The following is a 20,127-nucleotide window of genomic DNA, read 5'->3' as shown; positions in this document are numbered from 1 at the left end:
TATGGACTCCATCACCAGGGCTCCCTTGCCCTCTGAAAGTTCAATGAAGAGAAAAAACAGGGTGATATGAATGATTCCCTAATCTCTGATCCACACTCCCAATGTCATACTGTACGCATACATGATAACGCTACCCCAATTACACCTAAAACAGAACCGATACATTTGCATCCAGTCTCCCCCAAAGATATCCCTCCTTATTCCTCCCTCCCTCAGTTAATGGCCTCACTAACACCAGCTGCTGAGGTTCACAAGCTAAAGTCACCTCCAACTCTTTTCATCCCTCAAGGCCCACGGTCAGTCAGGCACAAAACTGTGCCTCTCTCACACATACACATACAGCTCAGTCGCACCAGCTCCTTTTTCCAACCCACTGCTACCGACGTTCCTGCCAGGAGCTACTGTCTCCCAACTCCAGTCCTTCCTCTTTGCTCATTCATTCATTCAACCAACAAACATTTACTAAGCCCACCCCAGGTGCCAGGTATTCAAGCCTCTGACCACTAAAGATGTAAATCTAACTGAAGGAGAAAGAGAAGTAAACAAGCAAGTTCAACACAAGTAAAAGATCTAGGACCAGGAAAACCATAAAGTACTGTGGGTGCACCAGGGAAGGGCACACAACCCGATCTAGGTCAAGAAGGCTTACTCCGAAAAGTGTTATCTAAGCAGAAACCCAGAGGACGAGGAGAGGCAGCAAAACAGAGCATATGTGTAAGTATGTGTGTATTTGTTTTAGAGGAAAGTGCACCTCCTAAGCCAAGGCGATGACAGTGCGCAAGGCCTAAAACCAAGAGAAAGCATGGTGCCCTGAGACAACCAGAATCTAAAAAAATTCACCACAGCTGGACAGTGGCGAGGACACCGGAGCAGTAAGCAGGCAGTACTTATTAGCACCTTCAAGCAGAATTGACTAACCAATCAATCCCACTCCTCCGCTAAAAAAACAAACAAAAAAACAAACAACAAAAAAATCCTAAAAGCCTCTCCCAAAGCAGAGAGAGTAAACGCCAGGCTCCTCAGTCTGACTTTCCAAGCCCCTACAGCCCGGCCCCTACCTACTTTGTGCGGCTCATCTACCCACATGCACCAGGAACCCCAGCCTCCCCGGTACTCCTGGCTCTGTGCCTTTGCTACATTTCCTCTGCTTGGAATTTCTCGTCAAACCATCATGTTTGCCTGTCAATAATGCCAGGTCAAATTCTACCTCCTTCCAGAAGTCTTCCCAGTTCCTTCCAGCGCACGATTACACCATGCATCATGACCTGCCTTGACTCAGTTACATCCATATCTGTTCCCCTGCAGGGTGGAAGCTTCTGGAGTATTATGAACAGAAGTGAATCCTAATTTCCAAGACTAGGAAAAATGTTCAGAAAAATATTCAATTTATCAGCATTGCACTTCTAAGTAAACAACCAAAGAGGGTCATGAAAAAATAATTATTTTTGAATTATATAAATACAGTCAATCACAAGCCTAAATTTCTGTATGTTTTCAGTAAGTATCTCTAAGTAAAAATGGCTACACACTGCCTCATAAGATAAAAAAACAGTAAGTAGATAAACTCAGAAAGGTTGTTACTTGCTCAAAGTCACAAGGCACTTAAGGGGTAAAGACCAGAGTCAAGGCTTCAGGAACTCCTCAAAAGCTACAAACAGGGCTTCCCTGGTGGCACAGTGGTTGAGAGTCCGCCTGCTGATACAGGGGACACAGGTTCGTGCCCCGGTCCGGGAAGATCCCACATGCCACGGAGCGGCTAGGCCCGTGAGCCACGGCCGCTGAGCCTGCACGTCCGGAGCCTGTGCTCCGCAACGGGAGAGGCCACAACAGTGAGAGGCCTGCATACCGCAAAAAAAAAAAAGCTACAAACAGCCAGATATAACCACAGTATCCCCATGTATCTCCCTAACCAGCCATCCGATTACCTAAAACTTCCTTCCTTCACTCTTCCCTCAATTAATTCCTATTTTCCTTCAGAGTTCAGCTCAAGAAGGCTCCTCCAAGCTTTCAGATGAGCAAATCCCTTTCTGATGCACTGCACTCGCCTGCATAGCGTGGACGTAATACAGCACTAAGAAGGCAAGTGCGGTGTATCAGTTGTAATCACACATGGCACCTTGATTAACGCTGGTTTCCCTGTCAGCTGCGTGAGGACAGGGACCATGACTGTCCTTCTCTGGGCCTGGCACTTTATTATTATGTGCTGAGTAAATGAGCTGCCTTAAGAGTATAAGAGTAACTGATAGTCACATGGCCTCCACAGGACTACAAGATCCTAAAATTATTTCTGACACCTCCAATAATAATAATGACAATTACATAAAATTTAATGTCATATTACTGTAATATATTCTAACTCTTTTATAATTAAATATTCATGAGTAGAATCTGTTAATTCTCTATTAATCAGAATGAGTGTTAACCAGAATACCACATTTTTTCTAAACACGCAAGGCATCAGCAAACTTTCACATCAAAAGAACACACACCACAAGAAGCCGACCTATACAGGCTATATGAGTAACTATTTGCTGTCTTGGAACCTGAAAAGTCCAATTCCAGCCTCACAGGGAATTAGGTTTTTCAACAACACAGCCTACTATATTAATAAGTTTAAACAACAATTTTTTTTTAAGGCAAGATGCTTGGGGGCTTGAGTTAGGCAGGACTAGTTCCAGCAGATCCATAAAAAGGATTTAAACTCCCCACATAGATCCACCCATTTAATATATAATCCCTATCAATATCAAAACAGCCTTTTTTGTAGAAATTGACAAGCTGATCTGGATATTCATATGGAAAATCAAGGAACCCAGAATATTCAGGACAATCTTGAAAAAGAAGAACGGTTGGGGGACAGACACTTCCCAATTTCAAAACTTAAATACAAAGCTACAGTAATCAAGACAGTGTGGTACTGGCATAAGGATAGACATACAGATCAATGGATTAGAACTGAGACTCCAAAACCAAGCCCACACACTTATGGCCAACTGATTTTTGGCTAGGGTGCCAAGATACTTCAATGGGAAAAGAATGGTCTTTTCAACAAATGGTACTGGGACAACTGGATATCCACATGCAAAAAAGGATGAAGCTGGAAGCCTACCTACCTCACAACATACAAAAACCCAAAATGAACCAGAGGCCTAAATGTAAAAGCTAAAACTATTAAACTCTGACAAGAAAACATAGGTGTAAATCTTCATGACCCTGGATTAGGCAATGGTTTCTTAATTATGACACAAAAGCATCAGCAACAGAAGAAAAAACAGATAAACTGAAATCAATCAAAATTTAAAACTTTTGTGCTTCAAAGGAAACCAGCAAGAAAGTGAAAAGACAATCCACGGAATGGGAGAAAATATGTGCAAATCATACATCTGATAAGGGATTGATATCCAGAATATATCAAAAATGCCTACAACTCAAAAGCAAAAAACCAAACAACTCGATTCAAAAATGGGCCAAGGCCTTGAATACACATTCCTTCAAAGGAGACATGCAAATAGCCAATAAGCACAAGAAGAGATGCTCAACATCATTAGCCTTTAGAAAATGCAAATCAAAACCACAATAAGATACCACTTCACGTCCACTAGAATGGCTGTAATCAAAAAGACAGGTAACAGGGCTTCCCTGGTGGCGCAGTGGTTGAGAGTCTGCCTGCCGATGCAGGGGACGCGGGTTCGTGCCCCGGTCCGGGAAGATCCCACATGCCGCGGAGTGGCTGGGCCCGTGAGCCATGGCCGCTTAGCCTGCCCATCCGGAGCCTGTGCTCCGCAACGGGAGAGGCCACAACAGTGAGAGGCCCGTGTACCGCAAAAAAAAAAAAAAAAAAGACAGATAACAACAAGTGCCAGCAAGGATGTGGAGAAATTGGAACCTTCAAACATCACTGGCGGGAATGTAATATGATGCAGCCACTTTAGAAAGCAGTCAGGCAGTTCCTCAAAAGTTAATCTCACAGAGTTACCATATGACCTAGCAATTCCACTCCTGGGTGTACACCGGAGAGAAGTGAAAACACATGTCCATGCAAAAACATGTACACAAATGTTCATAGCAGCATTATTCATAGTAGCCAAAAAGTGGAAATAACTCAAATGTCCATCAACTGGTGGACAGATAAATAAAATGTGGTATATCTATATAATAGAGTAGTATTCCACCATAAAGAAATGAAGTTCTGATATATAGTATAACGTGGATGAAAACGTTATGCTAAGGGAAAGAAGCCAGTCACAAAAGGCCACATATTGTAGGATTCCATCTATATGAAATGTCCAGAATTGGCAAATCCATAAAGACAGAGAGTGGATTTCTAATTGCCTAGAGCAGAGGAGAGGGAGGAAAGGAGAGTGCCTACTCACGGGTAGAGGTTTCTTTTTGGAGTGATGAAGATGTTCTAGAATTAGATAGTGGTGATAGTTACACAACTGTGTAAATATACTAAAAACCACTTAACTGTATATTTTAAAAGGGTGAATTTTATGTTATATGAATTATACCTCAATAAAACTGTTACTAAAAAAGGAATCAAATCCCTTTATGTATCTTTAAAACATTATATACGTTCCTCTTTTGTTAAGCAGAGCATACTTAGCATTGCTTCTGTGAATACACTCAAGGTCATCACTATGAAACATCAATTACTAAGCAGCCGTATATCCAGACTTCATTGGTGTGCTGGCTACTAGCCCTTTTACATAGACCTCCAAACCACTGCTTTCAGCCTTCTACTGTTTACTATAATTTTACTTCCTCCTTCTACCATGAGAAATCAAGAAAAACCTGAGATTAGACGCAGGAAGGATACGAAGGAAAAGCCAAACAAGTATGCATACAGGTAGCCGCATGTGCTTAAGACAGAGGCTGTTCCGTTTCCTCCCTCCAGACTCCCTCTTCAGAGGCAATGTCTCCAACCGCCCAGGTTTAGTGGTCCACGAGAAGGGGAAAGGCAAGGGAGCCCACCCAAGCATCTCAACCGTGGGACACCTCAGAAGACACTGGCATCCCTCAAACTGCCTGGTTCTCCCTGAGAACCACCAGGGCAATGGCTGCCAGGCCACCAGGTTCCCACGTGTCCCGGCTGCTTCACCACCACTCCAAGCACGAGCCCTGGGACAGCTGCTACACCCACTGCTGACTTGCTCCACACACAAGTGGGCTGGCTGGCTGAGCATGCTCCGCCTCATAGCTGTAGCCACAGGGAACATTTTCTCTGCAAAAAGTTTACTCGCTATAGCGAGTGGACATGAGAAATCCATTTAGGAGTCAATATTCTTTCTTTTACACTGTCTGATGGAGACAGAGGTCAAGGCGTCAGGACCCCCTGCTACAGTCCCCTCCTCCCACAATCCTTCACCTTAAGCCCCTCTAAGTGATCAGCAGCCCAGCAACCCTAGCCAGCCCTCTCTCAGCGTGCACCGGACCCGGGCGAACACCCAGCCTTGGAACAAAGCAAGCGGCTGAGAGGAGTCAGTCCAAACCTCAGTCTGGAGTATTTTAAACACACGCCATAGAGACTGGAGTCAGATGACAGTGAGCCCTGGAACCAGAGTCGGGATGCACAGAAGCCATGACCGGGACCCCTGCCCACTGCGTGCAAACTACGGTGAGGCAAGAAGCCTGCGTGCGAGTGAGAAGCCCTGTGTGCAAGGAGAAACGGGGAGCAGCAGAGAGGGGGGCCGGCAGAGCCATGACCCCCGTCTGCTCTCCTTATACAAAAACCACCTTCACTTAACCTAAGTGGCTTGTGTTCCCTGCAAGAAAAACAGCTCCAACTAAAGGAGGGCCAGCTTCCCCTCCCTGACATCAAGTGTCCTAGTGTCCACTTTCTATATAAATGAACCTCAGAGCCATCTGATGTTCGTTTGTGTGTGTGTGTGTGTGTGTGTGTGTGTGCGCGCGCGTGCAGGGATTTTGATGCTTTATTTAAGGCACAACCTGCCAACTTAGCGTAATGAAAACATTGCCACACATTTACTTTTAGCTCCTTATAGCTACTCTTCTCATTGGGTTTTAAATCCATTTGGGGTTATTTTTTAATTGTGGAAAAATACACATAACCTAAAATGTACCACTTTAACCCTTTCTGAGTGTACAATTCAGTGGCATTAAGTACATTCACGCCGTTGTGCACCATCACCGCTCACCACTGTTTATCTTTAAAAGCGCTCTGAAAACCACGACTTTTTCATTCTTTTGTATTAAACAGGGATTTCCGTCTATGCTCTGTCATCAGGCGACAAGGTGGTGCTAAAGGCGCTGGAGGGGAGACGGCAGAGAACACCCGCAACCACCTGGAGCAGCCCCAGGGCGGCTAAGTCCATCCTCGGCTCCTCCAGTCCCGGCCACAGAAGCTGGAGCCTAAAAATACCGGCAGAGGACACACACCGGCTGTCAAGGAGATCCAGCCCAGTTAGAAAGGCTGCCACTATCACCTGATTTGCATCAGAAGACACCCATACGGGCAGCAATGGGTCATCTGTAGAATAATCAGATTCAGTGGAAAAAGACTGATGGTCCTTGCCTCCCAGAGTGCCTGGAATAAACCTCTGGGCCTTGAACTTGGTCAAGTAATCCATGATCAATTTCTAGAGGACCCCTAGGAAGAAAAACAAGTACTTCAAAAATGTTGAGTACCCACTCGCCACCTTCCGCTTGTTATAGCTCTCTTTGTAAGCACAACAGCCTGTTACTGATAAAATTAAATGAGGAAGAGACCTCCATCAGAAGCTTTGTCAAAGCAAATGATTCAGCCAGCACACTTCATAAGGCAGAGACAGAAAGGATAAGGCAGAGAATGTTGCCAAGAACACCGGGAACTTTAACTTGACCCTCAGTATCTTTAAATATGAAAGAAACTTTCAAAAACTAAATTATATTCAAGGTATCTCCAAACGCCAGGCCTGGAGCAGCCCAGGGAGTATGCACAAGTGAAGATGCTATATGATCAATTACAGTGGACTCACCGAAACTCCCCAATCCACAAGAGTTTCTTAGTAGGAAGAGTCTAGCAATCGATACATCCTAATAACAGTTATACTAATCAACTCCAGGAAATAAAGCTAAACGAATATAAATAATACTACCTTAAACATAAAATGTCTGAGGTTAGCAGACACTTTTGCATCTGTAATCGTGTATTATTTAAGTCTGTTTTTCCAACACTATAAACTCTCATCCATATTAGAATAAAGACCTGAAATGTGTCATAGGGAATAACTAAGCAGAATGAACATTTTTGTGCTGTGCATCTTTAACAACTTTAACAATTTCTCTTGCAATTTTTAACTCGCAACGTGTTAGACCTAAAAAATTAAGCCCTCTCCGTATACCAGAAAGGAGGCACCTCGGTGACTATAGTTCAAATTCCTCGTACACAGACGGCCTGACCTGGAGCGAGTACCTCAAAAGGAAAAGAGAGGTACACTCAATAAGACAGCTGCACACCAGCACAGCAAGCCACGAAGCGAAATCCCACACATGCAACTTCATTTTCTTAGCATCATAAGTCAGATTGGGAAGGAACTTTAGAGGCTGTCACTAGGACTACCCTCTACCCAACACGTGAATCCCCTTAAAAGTATGACCGACTAACTCATTATACGAGAGCAGAAGCCTAGGAAAAGCAAGATGAGATGCTGAGCCAGAATCAAGAGTGACGAAGTAGGATCTGGTAAGGAAGAGAAGGCTGCAGAGGCCAGGGAGAGAGGATTCTAGCACCCAGCCTACAGAAGTGGCAGCAAGCACAGCAAATACACCTCTAGCTGGGGTCCTTGCTCCTGTTCGCCAGTGTTCCTGGCCACTGAAAGAGAAGAGTACGCGCTGGGAACCACAGTGGACTTGTTCTCAAAGCCATACAGGAAACCTAAGCCTCTGTGGCCAGAGGACTCATCTAGCACTGTTTGGTTCAGGGTAAGACAAAAATGATATTGCTGGCACTACAGCTAGGCTGCCCAACATTTTGAAATCTGATATCAAAACCCATAACTTTTCATAAATCCTACAGCAGTACACAGTAGAACACCGTTTTGAAAATGAGTGCGTGTTTACGGAAACCCTCTACCATTAAATATTCCTTTCTTCAACAGTATTTACAATTAGATTCCTTCCTGGAGATTGTGTTTAAATAATTTTAAAATGATTTAGTTCTTAGAGAAAATAATAAATGTCATTTAAGGCAGCTTCAAATGCTTATGCATGTCTACTTGCTCTCATTTTTTTTCTCAGAGCATCTACTTAAAGGAGAAAGCTAAATAACAGACCACAAATCTCTGTTCCCCACCAGAAAACTTGGCTCAACCTAAAGGAACACCAAGCTCTCATTTCATTTAAGGCTGGGAGAAGACAATATCTCTGAGTTGTCAGGAGGTTTAAAAAGTCATCTCAGGAGTAACACTGGGTATCAATCAAAATGGTTGCAATTCGAATCATCTCTAACCATAAATTATGACTGAGCCAAAATGATTTTTAAATATAACACATTTTACTTCTAGATGTTTCTTGGCAATTAAATAACTGGAAAGTCAACAAACCCCCAAGAAACCAGAGAAAATGAACTTTTTTTTATAGCTCACCATTCATCAACTACAGGAGGCCCGAAAGATGCCAGACGCCAGAGGCTCAGCCTCCAACACGGCCCTGCAGAGGCAAACTCCAAACAAGATTTCTTCAAGAACTGCTCTCATGCAGCACTAAATTACAAGCAGTGACCTCCCTGGAGGAGAAGCTAGAGTCAACAGCTACAGGAGTATGTGATCTAGGAAGATAAAACCCAACTCCGACACAAGAGCTGCCATGCCAGTTACATAATTATAACCACAACACACTGAAACTCTAAGTATCAAACAACAGTTATTTAAAATATTTCAAGAGGAAGAGAATCCCTCCCCCCTCAAAAAAAATCCAAATGTATTCCAAAAGTAATCTGCATAGAATATAATTTAATCCGCAGGCCTAACCTCTCTGAAATAAAGTAGAATCCTCTGATTTAGCCAAATTACAACAGAAATGCTACTTTATAACAAAGGAGCTACAGCACAGCACCCTGAACTTCATGGGAGAACAAAAATGTAGTGTCAATATGTTCACAACACAGCTCAATCCACAAAATCATGAGATAATTAAACTGACTGTTTTTAGGATTCAATCTGTTTCGCCAGAAACCTTGTCCAAGCTACACTGATGCAAATCGGCATGAGCAACTCCAGCTCTGTTGAAACAACTCCAGTATCTTATCTTTTGTTTTACCTTTTATCGCTGATTTATGGGCTGATGGTAAACTGATTTGTCCACGTGCCAGAACTCAGCTTGGGAACACAGAACAAGAGAAGAGATTTGGAAGAACCAAACTCATGAATGAGAACGCTGACGTCATAGTTCAGCTCCCAGCAGAGCTCAGGGTAGTCTGTGAAGAAACAGTGCATCTTTGGGGATGTTAAGCCACTAGTCATTTAATAAAGGATATAAGATAGAAAAAGCCCTTGCTCAAAACAAGGGAGGGGAAAAAAGAGAGAAGAGAGAGAGAGAGAAAGAACCACATTAACAACCTTTTCCCTAGGCCAAATATGAAAAATACACAGTGCATATGCCATGAACAATCATAACTTCTAAATCATGGAAATAGTTCATATTATTGTTAGAAGTACTGTTTTTTTTTAAGTATGGTTAGCTATGTCTCTAAATAAGAACAAAGTCTCACTCGCATCTTAAATCTTCCTCCCGCCGTGTGCCATCACATTCAAAAAAGAGCACACAACATAGTTTTAGTTCTTCACTAAAACCTATCTGGCATTGCCAAACCATGCCTAATTTTTTTTTGCGGTACGCGGGCCTCTCACTGTTGTGGCCTCTCCCGTTGCGGAGCACAGGCTCCGGACACGCAGGCTCCACGGCATGTGGGATCTTCCCGGACCGGGCCACGAACCCATGTCCCCTGCATCGGCAGGCGGACTCTCAACCACTGCGCCACAAAGGAAGCCCCATGCCTAATTTTTAAACAATTCTGAATATACAGGGTGGGACTCAATGACCTCAGGCAAGCTACTGGAATTTTTATGTAACAGGGGAAAAAAATGCTTTTATCTAATGATGTAATATAAACTAATAAAAAAAGAGATTATAAAAATTTGATTTAGGGGCTTCCCTGGTGGCGCAGTGGTTGAGAGTCTGCCTGCCAGTGCAGGGGACACAGGTTCGTGCCCCGGTCCAGGAAGATCCCACATGCCGCGGAGCGGCCGGGCCCATGAGCCATGGCCGCTGAGCCTGCGCATCCGAAGCCTGTGCTCCACAACGGGAGAGGACACAACAGTGAGAGGCCCACGTATTGCAAAAAAAAAAAATTGATTTACTTAGAACTATTAAGAATAGCTAGTATGTGGACTGTTCACATTTTTCATCTCTTGACAGAACTTAAAATACAACTACTAAAAAAAAAAAATACAACTAGTATTACAAACTTCTATGAAGTTTAGACACAATTTACTAAAATCCTATTATTCAGGACACTTAAGTAACTGATTCCTAGATTCCTAATGTTTCCCAGGAAATTTAAGATTATTACAGTCTTAGAAAATAAGTGACCCTCAGAGCCTCGATCACCTCTCCAGAACACAAAACTACAGGGACATTTTCTCTTCTTTACCACTCACATGGCTTAAAATAGCCATTCACCCAAAATAGATTTTTTTTTTTAATTTAAGCAGTAAACAATTTTGCCAATAAACATTTTAAAAAGATCTTATTAAGTTAAAATGCAAACATACCGGTTTTATCTGAAAATCTAAAATGTTAAAAGAGATCATCTCACATTTCCACCACAAGTATCTTTGATAGAACATCACTACCCCCTTGTGGATTCACAATAAAAAATCCTTATCTTCAAATTTCACTTTTTAAATGTTTCATTCTGCTGAACTTCCATTAAAGTTTACATTCTCTTCACTAAGGGTTACTTTATTTCAATTACTTTTTAAAAGAGAAAAAACACTTAACATTTTAAAATAACCAATCCCATCAACTTCTTTATGTTCTAAGCATCCCCATTTTGGGGAGTGTTCTTCATACAATAAGTATATTTGCCGATTTCAGCATGGTGACCATACCAACGTTCCATTTTTTTCCTTAGGATTTCTGAATTTACAATCACAGTCATCATTTTGAGATTATTTTTTAAAAATAAATGGGTAATTTCTTCACTATCGCATCTTTTCCTTCTCTTTGGTAACTTCCCACTTTGTACCAATTTCTTTTTATTGCTTCCAAATGGTTTGATATCCATGTGCCCCAGAAAACCAGTGGGGCACATACCTCCTCAAGAATAACTTTTCAGGGGACTTCCCTGGTGGTGCAGTGGTTGAGAGTCCGCCTGCTGATGCAGGGGACACGGGTTCGTGCCCCGGTCCAGGAAGATCCCACGTGCCGCGGAGCAGCTGGGCCCGGGAGCCATGGCCGCTGAGCCTGCACATCTGGAGCCTGTGCTCCGCAACGGGAGAGGCCGCAACAGTGAGAGGCCCACATGCCGCAAAAATAAATAAATAAATAAAAATAACTTTTCAGCTAAGACTTAAAAACCAAATCTAAGTTTTAAAAAGACTAACTCTTGACTGTATTGCTGTACCCTCAGAAAGGCTTTCTGGCAATCTAAATCAACCCTGATGAAGGAAAAAAAGATAGTACCTGTTTTTCAAAGTAGAAAAAAGCCTTTGTTTTCTTTCTTTCTTTTTTTTTAGTTGCAGGAGTACCTCTGGCTGTATCTGCATATCATTCTAATATAACACAGATACATACTGTTAAACGTATGCTGTAAAAAAGATTAAATAGACTTAAATATCTGGTTTATCACTTGTTACAGACACTAGATTTAGCTGAAAGTTATAAGTCATCTCCGCAATGATGTGCAGGCCATAGAGAGAAGGTCCGAGTCCTGGTGAGTCGGACTGCCGTTTCAGAGAGTTAGTGCCCCATTTTCTCATAGATGTTGGACACAAAAGTAGGGACACAGTAACTCACTATTACCATGAGAAGACAAATTCCAGTATTCATTCTAAAGGTTAGGTGGAAATAAAGGAGGAAAAATTCACTTGGCAAGTGTTTTTAAGCGACTAAATACATGATCTTACCTTGTGGTAACTGCTAAGGAAAGATAGGAGAGACTGGCACGGTCTGTTAAATGACTGAATGCTCTGTGTCACCTGCCAACCCCACTGAAGGCTGTCTATGCAAAAAGGAGCGACTGACGTGTCCAAAGCTAGCAGCTGAGCCGCAGAGGAGGCGGGGTCAGAGCCGGCCTTCATGGTTTCCTTTTTGGGGATTTTGTTATGAGTGCTGTTTTTAGATTTGGGCGGGGGGGGGGGGGGGGGGGGGGGGGTTGTATTTTGGGTGACATTAGGAAGTGAGATCACAGGTGAGATTAATGCCACTTAATCAGTGTCCAGGTGGTGACGTGTTTAAAACTGTTCAGAACTCAGCCCCAAACATTTACTTGAAGGCACGTCACATCAGGCACCTGTAAGTACAAAGCCATACTGCAGAGAGCAGAGTGAGGGGTCCAGCCCCAACCAGCACGTCTTCCTCCCCTGCCGATACCCTCTCCTAACAGGCTCAGAAAGGGATACGTTCATTCATGTCTTGAAGGGCCTGGCTAAATCTGAAAAAGAGAAATAAAATGGGACTGCACTTTTCCAAATGAGGGACTCATGTGGAAGAGAACATGCAATTCTACCAAGAATGAGCAAAACACTGGGGTGAATGTAGAAGAAGAACCATTTCAAAAATATCTCTGGTCATTCCAGCTTACGGTATGTCAATTATCTGAAAGTAAATGAACAATCCTCTTAAAAAAAAGTGAAAAGGGAAGTAATGTGGCTGACACTTGGCCTCTCTTTGCAGTGGGGTACATAATATTTCTTTTTTAGTCCAGGGTAATGAACTAAAAAATGCTCAGGAAGCATTACCAATCTTTACACAAGGAGGCCCATGACCTTCTACAAGCAATGGCGTTCAAAGCAGAAAGATGCAAGAGAACATCAGAAATACACAGCTAGCATACTGATGGGGGGAAAAAAAAACACCCTTTACTGCGTCCCACCATATAAAAAATTCAAGGATGGCTGTCCTTGTCAATAGATACAAAGAAACACTCTCCTTACAAATACATGACAAATATCACAGGATGGAAGACCATCTATATGTTTACAAGTCCCAATGACAGAATGGTAACACATCTTAATCGCAGGACTGATGGCCACGACATCCATGGATGGCACAAGATACAGGGATCTAATAGCGTCTGATCAACTATATCCTGAACCTGATCAGGTATTCAAAAAATAAATAAAAAGAAAAGAAAGACAGATTACACACTATAATCTGGAATAGGGGGTGAATGACCGTGCATCCTAACTCATGTTCTATGGACATAGAAGCGGAGCCAGAACACTTCCTGCCCTCATCCTCAAAGACACCAAAGACCAGAGATGGTACTACGACAGGCAGCGTGATATTAGAAGACCCCACACTACCTCGTGAATGAAGGCCCCAAATGAAGTATCAGTAGTATACTTGCTGCCTCTGCCCAAAGAAGTGTATCGTTATCAAGCCAAAGAAACAGAAAGAAGTTGGCTAAATGCAGCAAAAACAAAAATTTCCAAAATTCTACACGGGGAGGCCCAGGCGCCAAAAGGACACAGTGTTTCACCGAGGATGCTATCCAGTTACAAATACTACCATCACCCCTTACCTTGTGGCTTAAATCCCATTCCATCTCCCTACAAGAAATAACACTGCCTCTTACTACAGGACAAAAAGAATGGTGGGCATCCCTCTTTACTGAATGACAGAAAGGCTATAAATACAGTAATCTACAATTTTTTTTATAATAACAATGAGAGGGGCAATAAACAAACCTTGTGGGAAGAAAAGGAGGTAGGATTTAAGTCACCTAGAACATCAAAAAGAAAAAAAAAGATCATGGTAAGTAATTCTAGAAGATACAGAACATTTTAGAAAATGATCTGTTATAATGGAAATACAACAGAAACACACATCACCTTGTCCCCACAGAAAATATTCGGTCACATATTCACACAGATAAAGGACAATGGCAAACCCCATACTACAACAATCTTAAACAAGAGCTCTTCTTAAGAGTGAACCACTAGCAAAATTGGTTTCTACAGATTTTGTAGAGGGGAAATCTGATTTAACATAGGAGGAAAAGAAAAAGTCCATTTCAGGTTAATTCTTTATCGTTACTCTCATCATTAGGTACACCAAACCTACACCCCAAAGTACTATAAGGCTATTTACCAAAATAAAGACAAGACACAAATAACAGTACCAATAAAAAGTGTAAAGAATTAAAAGTCACATAATAAACAGAAGCAGCGATATGTATACCAGATACCTAGCCTAAGAATGGTCACTACAATTAGGCGTAAAATTTAGATATAACACTTCCTGGCAGCGAAAATGTACCAGCAGCGCATACTGTCCTCACTATCTGATGATATGAAATTTACCAGTTAATCATGAGAAAATGTTCTATCACTTCCTTCTATAAAGGATGTATTTGATTTCAAGTTCTATACAATCCCTACTATGCTGCTGTTCAAATGTTATACAAGCGCCCCAATCAACATATATCTAAATGACCTAGAAGTTATACCTAGACATTTAGGAAGAAGACTGACTACTTTTTTCTACACACACACCCACACCCCCACACACCACACACACAGTCTGAAGGAAGGCTGTTGAGTGCTTCTCCCAGTCTGCCCTCCACCCTCTCCACCACCCCGACTCCAGCAGGGACAGGGAAAAGCTCAATGGGATAGTACACTATTAGAGTATCTCTTTGTAAGATTACAATCCAAACAAGTTCAGAAAAGAATTCCTTACACGAATACATTAAAAGACAAGCACGAGATACGCAGCGATGTCATTTGCACTAAAAGGCTAAGAAGACCCCTATGGTCTCAAGCAGAGTTACATAACCTGCCCCCCCACGCACACACAGACCCCTGCACGTAACACAAGCTCAGTGAATGAAGGTCTCCAGGATGAATGCACTCAGTGATGGGAACGTGGATGTAAAAACAACTTCTCTCCAAAAGGCCAAATTCAAAGGTCGCACAAAGGAGGCAATGCGCGCAACTAGGAGGGGAAAGGAAGAGAACATGAGAATCACCTTCTGTTGCTTTTTCCATAAGGAAATTAGAATGAAGTACAACTGCACACAAAGATGTATTTCCCCAAAACTCAGGAAATGGGAAACGAAGAATGGCCCAGAGGAATGAGGAAGGGAAGAAATGTTAAGCTAGAAGATGGGCCAACTGAGAAGCAGCCAGAAAGAAATATAATCCCACCAGGCACAGGGGCCACACCCAGCATAAACAGAGAGCTAAAATAATGCCACCTGACTCTAAAGAATAGGTTATTTTAAGAGGAAAGCCTAAAAACTAAAGAAATGGGAAAATGTGGATAAGCAGGATATATAAAGATGTCTCCAAGAGGAGACAAGAGCAACCCTACTGTTTGGAAAAGGAAAATCTGACCCAACCTGACCATGAGTACAGGTTGCCGCGAACACGTCAACATTCTGAATCCACTGAACAATGAGGTGAAGAAACCCAACATTTCCCAGGCGCAGGATAAGTCAGGTCTTCAAAAAGGCCAGGGAAGAGATGTCCCGTGGGTCACCCAACCTTGTCCAGAAAGCTGGGGGTAAGGGGAGAGGGGGCTGCGGGCAGGGGAGAGTGATGCTCTAACAGAAAGATATAAAAAAGAAAAATCATTAAGAGAACAGAACCTGTCTACCTGCCCGTGCACTGGAAAAGTAAGAGGAAAAAGCTGATCTCCAATAATCTACGGGGACAGGTGACACAGAAAGCACAACTGCATCAAACTCCAAGAAAGGAACATTAACTTTGCACACTAACCTCCGGTGTGTTCCTCTAACCTTTACCATTTTCATTCTACTGCCCACGGAATGGAGCACCCTGGTGGGCAGGGAAAATTCCAAAAGGCAGTCGGTGGTACAGGGAAGAGCAGGAGAGGATCCACCACTGGAAGAGAGAGGACTCTACTGGGAACATGCCAACATATACAGCAGATAGTCAACTCTTGTTTTCCCAGGGTCGTTAATACTACACCCTAAAAATACACAATTCCATCAACTGAATATAGATGCAGGCAGAATAGAAATAGCATAAAAACTTTAAAAAAAAAAAAAAAAGGAAATTGAGGTCAAAAGCACAACTTTCAGACAATGGGTATGATACCCACCGGATAACTCAATACTGACTGAGGGGCAGAGCCGTGAAGTCAACGACTCATGCTGCGCAATCCTCCAGGTAACCTTGCCCCGGACTCAGTAACCCAGGTGGAGAGTCTCCTGGCTAGAAAAGCGCTTCAAGGTCCAAAAGCGCAGTCTTGACAAAGCTTGTCGGGGAGGACGGGGCTCCACAATCGACCTGTCCCAAAGTAAGACTGGGCTGCTGAGTGAGGCACCCAACAACCATTCATTCCAGCTATGGGAGGGAGGGGAGGGAGGGGCCCCAGAGCCAAGGGGAAATGGCCAAATACACAAACTGTGATGCTCAGAGAAAACCTGGAGAATCATCCCTCCCACCCTTCCACAAAGTGTCACAGCCCTTCCCAAAGGTACCTTTTCCTAATGGGCACAACCTCTCTCAATTATTTAAATGGCAAAATAAAACAGTGACGTATTTATGGCCATTCATTCCTAGTTCTGTCACAGAAACACATATTCTTCTCACCTGCCCCTATCCTGTGCCCAAAATACATGAAATCTCTCTCTCCTACACGGCAGTAAAGAAGTCAAGATGGGAATTTTTCACCCCGTGAAGAACCAAGCAGAGAAGACCAGCCCTAAATCCAGAATGCCTAAGTTTTGGTGCACACGGGCAAGCCCTCTACACTTTGTGTATTCAGGGACTTGGTGGACATTCAGGATGTCATTCTGCTTATTCAGTACAGTACAAATGACAAAGGAAAGAGCGGTTAAGAATTGGCCATTTATCAATGAGTCTTCTGATTCCTCTAAGCCTGAAGAGTTACCAACAACAGTGATACACAGCTATGTCCTTACACGTCAAGGTCCCCATATACACCCAAGATGTACAGAGAGTCATCTAACCCTTCCAACTTCCTGTGTATAGGTAAAGGATATGATTTCACATATAAATACATGCCTATGTGCATATGTACATATAAACAAATGCATAGTATCATTTTTTGCCAAAAAGGAACCAGAGCAGCAAAAAAACAGAAAGCATCTAAATTTCCCCTTCACCTGGAACCTATAAGATTGAAAGAAATGTTTGCATCCCACGAGAGACAACACCAGGGCCCAAGGAAGGTTCTAGTACAACAAGGAGCACACTAGCAACCTCTTCCCGAATGGCATGTGGGCGACATGGGTGTCTACACTCCCTTTTCTGGATGGAAAGGCATATGGCTTCTTCTTACCCAGCCAACATGAATACAATTTAAGAAAATTAGAAAAAGTCAAGGTAACAGGCTCACTAAATATGGCTGACTGGGAAACAGAAGCCATAAGGAGGATATGAGTTCTCTTAAAAAAGAAATGGGAAGTTTATTTCCAGGGAAGGTTCAAAGTCTCTTGAATGTAGGATGTATGAAGTCTGGTTCTCACTGCACAGAAGACAGTAATCCGAACACCAAAAGCCAAGGGCACATGAACCTCTTTCTGGGGGGGGAGGGTAGCGTCAACTGATGAATGCTGCCCCGACCTAAGAGCGAGAGTAAACTGGAAGCAAAAATAGACCCGTTTCCCTCAGACACAGGCCGTCACTGCCAGGACCCCGGCCCTATATCTGATGGGGCAACCACCCTCACCCAGACGAGAAACTCCAAGGAGAGAGACGTGTCAGGGGAGAGACACAGATGGGGAAAGGAGCAGTGGAATGTCCAGTTCCTCCCAAAAGAGAGAGAGGGCAACTCAAAGGGTATTCAGGAAATGAGCTCACCCTAACCCAGGAAAGTGTGCGGAGAGCGTGCATAATCTGTAAGAAGTATGTGCTTTCCTATTTAGAAATGACTTCAGAGCTGCACAGGCCCCCACTATCCACTGGGTGAGGGAAGAAGAACATGGGGAGCCCGAGTCCCCTTGTCCTGACAAAAGGGTCAATAAATGGTGTGCAGAGGCCCCAAAAGATTCCACAGAGGATGAGAGGATGATACGGACCCCTCTGCCAAAGGAGGATCAGGGTCACAGAAGGTAAAGGGCAAGGGAATATGGAGATCATCACTTGCCACAGACACGAAGACCCCACCCTCCTGGCTGCGAGGGGTGCAAGGGCAAGAGTAGGATGGGAGCGACTGCTGGGGGCGGGGATGCTGCGCAGGCCCCCTCCCAGGAACGGAAGGGGGAGGGGTCACACGAGGCCCTTCGGCCCGGGGACGCTCAGCAGGAGGGGGTCCCCCTGGTGGGGAGAAGCGCGGGGACCCCGCCGGCTCTGGGAGGCGCCCACGGGGCTCCAGGGTGAGGCTGGACAGAGACTGCCCGGCCCCGCCGCCGAGAACCAGGGACGGCGAGGCTGAGCGCCGGCGGTGCCCCGACGGGGACCGGTCCGGGGCAGCGGGGCGCGGGGCCGGAGGGGGCCTGAGGAGGATAAACTTTCCGCCCCGCGGCCCCCACCGGGCCCGGCGCGGGGGGCGGGGGCCGCGCCGGGCCCGGGAGCGGCGGGGATGCCGGGTCCGGGTGGGGGAGGCGCCGGCCCTCCCTCCGCGGCTCCTCCTCCTCGCTGGGCCCGGCCCCCGCCCGCCGGCCCCCCGCCCCTCCGGCCCCAGCCCGCCCCCGGGTGGGGGTGTGCGGCGCCGCGCTCCGCCGCCCCGCGTGTCACCTCAGGACCCGGCCGCGCTCCGCCCCCCCACCCGCCGCCCCCTCCCCGGCCCGGGGCGCCCGCCCTCCGCCGCCGCCACCGCCGCGCCCCCGCGCTCCCGCCCGGCGCCGCCGATGCCCGGGATGTCCGGTGGGGCCGGGTCCCGCCGCCCGCCGCGCCACCCCCGGCCCCTCACGCTCCGGCTCTTACCTTCCGGCTTGTTTTCGGCAGCCATTTCCCCTCCGCGCGCCACATCCTCCTCCTCCTCGCGACCGGGACCCCGAGCGCGCGCCTCGTACCGCCGCCGCCGCCGCCGGCCCAGCCACCCCGCCGCCGCCGCGCACCCGCCCTGGCCCCGCCCCGCGGCCCACGCACTGAGCCCGTTGGGCCGCGCGGCTGCCACTCATCGCTCCCGCCACCAATCGTCCCGCACCAGGGGTCTCACTACTCTCCGGGAGGAGCGTCCTATCCATCCGGCCCATTGGCTAGTCACCACCCAACGGAATGAAAGGATTGGTCAAGAATCAACGCCCCCTCCCCACCCACTCCCAGGAAAGCCCGCCTTCCAGACCTAAACAAAGCTTTCCAGTGGCCAGAGCACGAAAGAACTGCCCAATCAGGGAGGGGCCGACACGGAATATTTCCTCGAGGCCGAGACGTGGCGTTTTGATTGGGCGTTACTACAGTGTTTCCCAGGCCGTCCAGACCAATCAAAGGGGGTTCCCGGAACTCGGGAGCGGCGAAGGGAAGCCCCGCCCCCGAGCGTGACCGTCATGAGGAAGGCGCTCGCTCATTGGCGCGCTGGGGCTTTTCCCGCGTGCTCCCGGGGCTGAAGGACGTTCCCGGGGAAGCCGCTGCCGGCGCGTGGGGTCCCGGTGGCAGTGGAGGACGCGGCGGAATCTCCGGGATCCCTCGGCCTGTCGCTTCCGGGGGGCAGCGGGGGCCGGGGGGCCTCGGGGCTGGCGTCGGCCGGGCGCCGCGCTCGAGAGCCGGCCGGCCCTGGGGTCCGGGCGTCGCTGCGGGCGGTGGGGGAGGGGCGCGTCTCCGCCAGGTCCCGCCCCTTCCCCTCCCCCCTCACCGGCGCCCCGCCCCCTCGGCCCGCGCCGCCGCGGCCCCTCGAGCGGGTGCCTGGCCCGCATGTGCCTGTCGTTGCCCGCCCCCGGTGTGCTCCGTTGTCCCCTTTTCTAGAGGCTTAAAATACTGAAACTTTATTTTGGTCACGTTGGCCATGTGACCCGCAGAGCCGATGACT

General features: G+C 46.0%; 1 protein-coding gene across 2 annotated transcripts in view; it reads right to left on the bottom strand.

Annotated features, from left to right (window-relative positions):
• Positions 1–19,192, bottom strand: part of CAMTA1 (calmodulin binding transcription activator 1) — an 888,226-nt gene extending 869,034 nt beyond the window's left edge. The window contains exon 1 of one of the 2 annotated variants that reach the window (XM_065882996.1): positions 19,086–19,192. In XM_065882996.1, coding sequence (XP_065739068.1) covers positions 19,086–19,130 — 45 coding nt within the window. In that variant the 5' untranslated portion in view covers positions 19,131–19,192. The remainder of the gene's footprint in view (positions 1–19,085) is intronic. The other variant, XM_065882980.1, reaches the window with a different exon arrangement.
• Positions 19,193–20,127: the final 935 nt, after the last annotated feature.

The sequence above is a fragment of the Phocoena phocoena genome, chromosome 1 (assembly GCF_963924675.1).
Source record: "Phocoena phocoena chromosome 1, mPhoPho1.1, whole genome shotgun sequence".
NCBI lineage: Eukaryota > Metazoa > Chordata > Mammalia > Artiodactyla > Phocoenidae > Phocoena > Phocoena phocoena.
The sequence above is the reverse complement of the archived record's forward strand: the minus strand, read 5'-3'. Positions and strand labels throughout refer to the sequence as shown.